The sequence below is a fragment of the Anomaloglossus baeobatrachus genome, chromosome 11 (assembly GCF_048569485.1).
Source record: "Anomaloglossus baeobatrachus isolate aAnoBae1 chromosome 11, aAnoBae1.hap1, whole genome shotgun sequence".
Classification (NCBI taxonomy): Eukaryota; Metazoa; Chordata; class Amphibia; order Anura; family Aromobatidae; genus Anomaloglossus; species Anomaloglossus baeobatrachus.
In genome coordinates, this window is record NC_134363.1 from 138,606,200 (window position 1) to 138,609,898 (window position 3,699).

The 3,699-nt window shown below is 50.2% G+C and overlaps 1 protein-coding gene across 1 annotated transcript in view; it reads left to right on the plus strand.

Annotated features, from left to right (window-relative positions):
• Window positions 1-2,373: 2,373 nt before the first annotated feature.
• Window positions 2,374-3,699, plus strand: part of C11H1orf174 (chromosome 11 C1orf174 homolog) — a 15,956-nt gene continuing 14,630 nt past the window's right edge. The window contains exon 1 of the mRNA XM_075329170.1: window positions 2,374-2,501. Within this exon, the coding sequence (XP_075185285.1) occupies window positions 2,487-2,501 (15 nt within the window). The 5' untranslated portion in view covers window positions 2,374-2,486. The remainder of the gene's footprint in view (window positions 2,502-3,699) is intronic.

Consider the following 3,699-nt stretch of genomic DNA (forward strand, 5'->3'; position numbering starts at 1 on the left):
ATCTCCACTAATGTGTCTATGAAATGGCTGTGTGCGGTGATCACGAAACGCATTTGTGTTCCGTAGAATTTCCTAGACCCACTCCTCCACTCACCCTACTCATAAGGGTACCATCTCACTAAACGATGTACCAGTGATTCCGATGAATTGGTGAGCTGTAAATCAGGCAGATCTCACCAGCGACCAGTGACCAGCCCCCAGCCACCAGCGACGCGTGGAAGCGATGCTGCGCTTGGTAACTAAGGTAAATATCTTTGCTTATTTACCCGATGTGTACTCTGGCTACATGTGCAGGGAGCAGGGAGCCGGCACTAGCAGCGTGAGAGCGGCGTACGCTAGTAACCAAGGTAAATATCGGGTAACCAAGCAAAGCGTTTTGCTTAGTTACCTGATGTGTTACCTTGGTTACCAGCGTCTGCAGCTGTCAGAAGCCGGCTCCCTGCACATTCAGATCGTTGCTCTCTCGCTGTCAAACACAGCGATGTGTGCTTCACAGCGGGAGAGCAACGAGCAAAAAATGAACCAGAGCAGTGTGTAACGAGCAGCGATCTCACAGCAGGGGCCAGATCACTGCTCAGTGTCACACACAGCGAGATCGCTTATGAGGTCACTGGTGCGTCACAAAAACCGTCTCGCTATGTGAGAAGTACCCCTAAGAAAGTGTAAAAAGAAATAAAAGTATACAAAAATATGTAAACATTATCGCCCACCATTTCAGGAAAAGTAAATAAGAACTCAAAAATGCAATATATTGGGCATCGCCGTGTAACTGTCTGAATGAAGCATTCATAATATTCATCTCGTACAATGAACCCCAAAAAAGAAAAATCTAAATGGCAGAATCGTGGTATTTGTCACTTCAACCCCACTCCCACACCCCTAAAAAAGGAATAAAAAGAGATCAGAAAGTTGTATGGTATCGATAAAAACTAAAGCTCGTATGGCAAAAAAACATGCCAGGAACAACTCTTCAGCCATGTGCACACTTGAGTATGTGGTGAGTTTTTTACCTCAGTATTGAGGCCACGTGTACACGTTGAATATTTGGTGAGGTTTTTTTACCTCAGTATTTGTAAGCCAAAACCAGGAGTGGGCAAAAAATACAGAAGTGGTGCTTGTCTTTCTATTATACGTTTCCTCTGATTGTTCCACTCCTGGTTTTGGCTAAAAATACTGAGTTAAAAGACCCACCAAATACTCAACGTGTGCACAAGGCCTTAGCAGGACCCGGTTCTCCTAAACATTTAGGCCACGTGCACACGTTGAGTATTTGGTGAGTTTTTGCCTCAGTATATGTAGCTCAAACCAATAGTCGGTGAATAATACAGAAGTGGTGCCGTGTTTCTATTACACTTTTCCTTTGTTTATTCCACTCCTGGTTGTAGCTACAAATACTGAGGTAAAAAAAACCCTCACCAAATACTCAACGTGTTCACGTGGCCTAAAACAGTGCTGGAACTTGAACTCATTGGCCGAGTGCCTTTTTTTAAGCATATTGTGGCCCAAATCTGCATGTCTATCCTTATGCCAGCAAAGTCCATGAGAATTGTGATGTGTTGTGCACATGTTGCTTATTTTTTACTTGCAGATTTGGTGCAGAAATTAATCTGCAGCATGTCAATTGTTGGTGCATTTTTTTTCCTGTGTTTTTTAGCCCATTAATTTAATTAAAAAAACGCATGGCACAAAAAACACATGCGTTTTTCTGCCAGAAGGTGCAGATTTCATGCAGTAAATTTCTGCACCAAATCTGCAACTTTCGCACGTAGCCTTGGTGCCACTTGCACATGTCCAGTGTTTGGTGAGTTTTTTACCTCAGTATTTGTAGCCAAAACCAGGAGTGGAACAATCAGAGGGAAAGTATAATAGAAACACGGGAACCACTTCTGTATTTATCACCCACTACTGGATTTTGCTACAAATACTGAGGTAAAAAACTCACCAAATACTCAACGTGTGTATATGGCCTATCAACTGTAAAGAAAATGCAAGGTCTTTAAAGATAAGAAATAAAAATTGATAAAAAAAAAAAAAAGGTGAGCCCAAGGGGCCACATTCTGGCATTTTTATTTTTTTTGCTATTTTTTAGAACATCTAACACTTGTCTTGTTATGAGGTACTTTATTTTTTAGAAAATAAAGATGCATTAATAATAAAACAGAGCTAAAAGGTTTTATTACAGTTATGACTCTTTTTTTTTCTCTTGCAAACGAAACAGGAACCCAGTGTTGAACTAGTTAATGAGCGCTTGCCAGCTTCAGTCATGGCTTCCATCGGCTTCACGTCACGTTGCGTGCGATCACTTTTGCTTGGCCGTCGCTGTTGTTTTGCCCTCAGTTAAGATGGCCACGTTACTATGTGCTTCCCCCATGACGTCAGACGCAGGCCGGTTCTCCGTGTGTGAGTTGCTGGGCGGGGCCGTCGCGGAGTCTGGAAAGTTTTACTAGTAGGAGAGTTTTGGCGGCGGAACGAGCCGGGATTTCTCCATGAAGAAGAGAAAGGTGAAGCAGGGGCAGTGTGGAAGAATGGGGGCGCTGTACGGGCGGGGGGAAGACACAGTCATGTGCACGGCGGTGCCCGGGGCTGCTGAGGGCAAGCAAGGGTAATGCGGGCAGTAATGTGTACAAAGTGGGGGGCAGAAGGCGCTTATAATAAAGGGGCAGCAGGATGGGGACTGTAGTGCCCTGTACAAGAGGGGGCGCTGCAGAGCTGTCCTCAAGTATGGGCGGCCAAACTAAGGGGCGTCAGGAGACAGCGGAGGCTGTGGGGTTGTCGAGAATGATTGCCATGGGTCAGGTTGTCGGAGGATGATAGGCGTCTGCGGGGTTGTCGGAGGATGATAGGCGTCTGCGGGGTTGTCGGAGGATGATAGGCGTCTGCGGGGTTGTCGGAGGATGATAGGCGTCTGCGGGGTTGTCGGAGGATGATAGGCGTCTGCGGGGTTGTCGGAGGATGATAGGCGTCTGCGGGGTTGTCGGAGGATGATAGGCGTCTGCGGGGTTGTCGGAGGATGATAGGCGTCTGCGGGGTTGTCGGAGGATGATAGGCGTCTGCGGGGTTGTCGGAGGATGATAGGCGTCTGCGGGGTTGTCGGAGGATGATAGGCGTCTGCGGGGTTGTCGGAGGATGATAGGCGTCTGCGGGGTTGTCGGAGGATGATGGGCGTCTGCGGGGTTGTCGGAGGATGATGGGCGTCTGCGGGGTTGTCGGAGGATGATGGGCGTCTGCGGGGTTGTCGGAGGATGATGGGCGTCTGCGGGGTTGTCGGAGGATGATAGGCGTCTGCGGGGTTGTCGGAGGATGATAGGCGTCTGCGGGGTTGTCGGAGGATGATAGGCGTCTGCGGGGTTGTCGGAGGATGATAGTCGAGCGCGGGGCTGTCTGAGGAAGATAGCCGAGCGAGGGTACTGTCTGAGGAGGATGGCCGAGCGCGGGTACTGTCTGCGGAGGGTGGCCGAGCGCGGGGCTGTCTGGGGAGGGTGGCCGAGCGCGGGGCTGTCTGGGGAGGGTGGCCGAGCGCGGGGCTGTCTGGGGAGGGTGGCCGAGCGCGGGGCTGTCTGGGGAGGGTGGCCGAGCGCGGGGCTGTCTGGGGAGGGTGGCCGAGCGCGGGGCTGTCTGGGGAGGGTGGCCGAGCGCGGGGCTGTCTGGGGAGGGTGGCCGAGCGCGGGGCTGTCTGGGGAGGGTGGCCGAGCGCGGGGC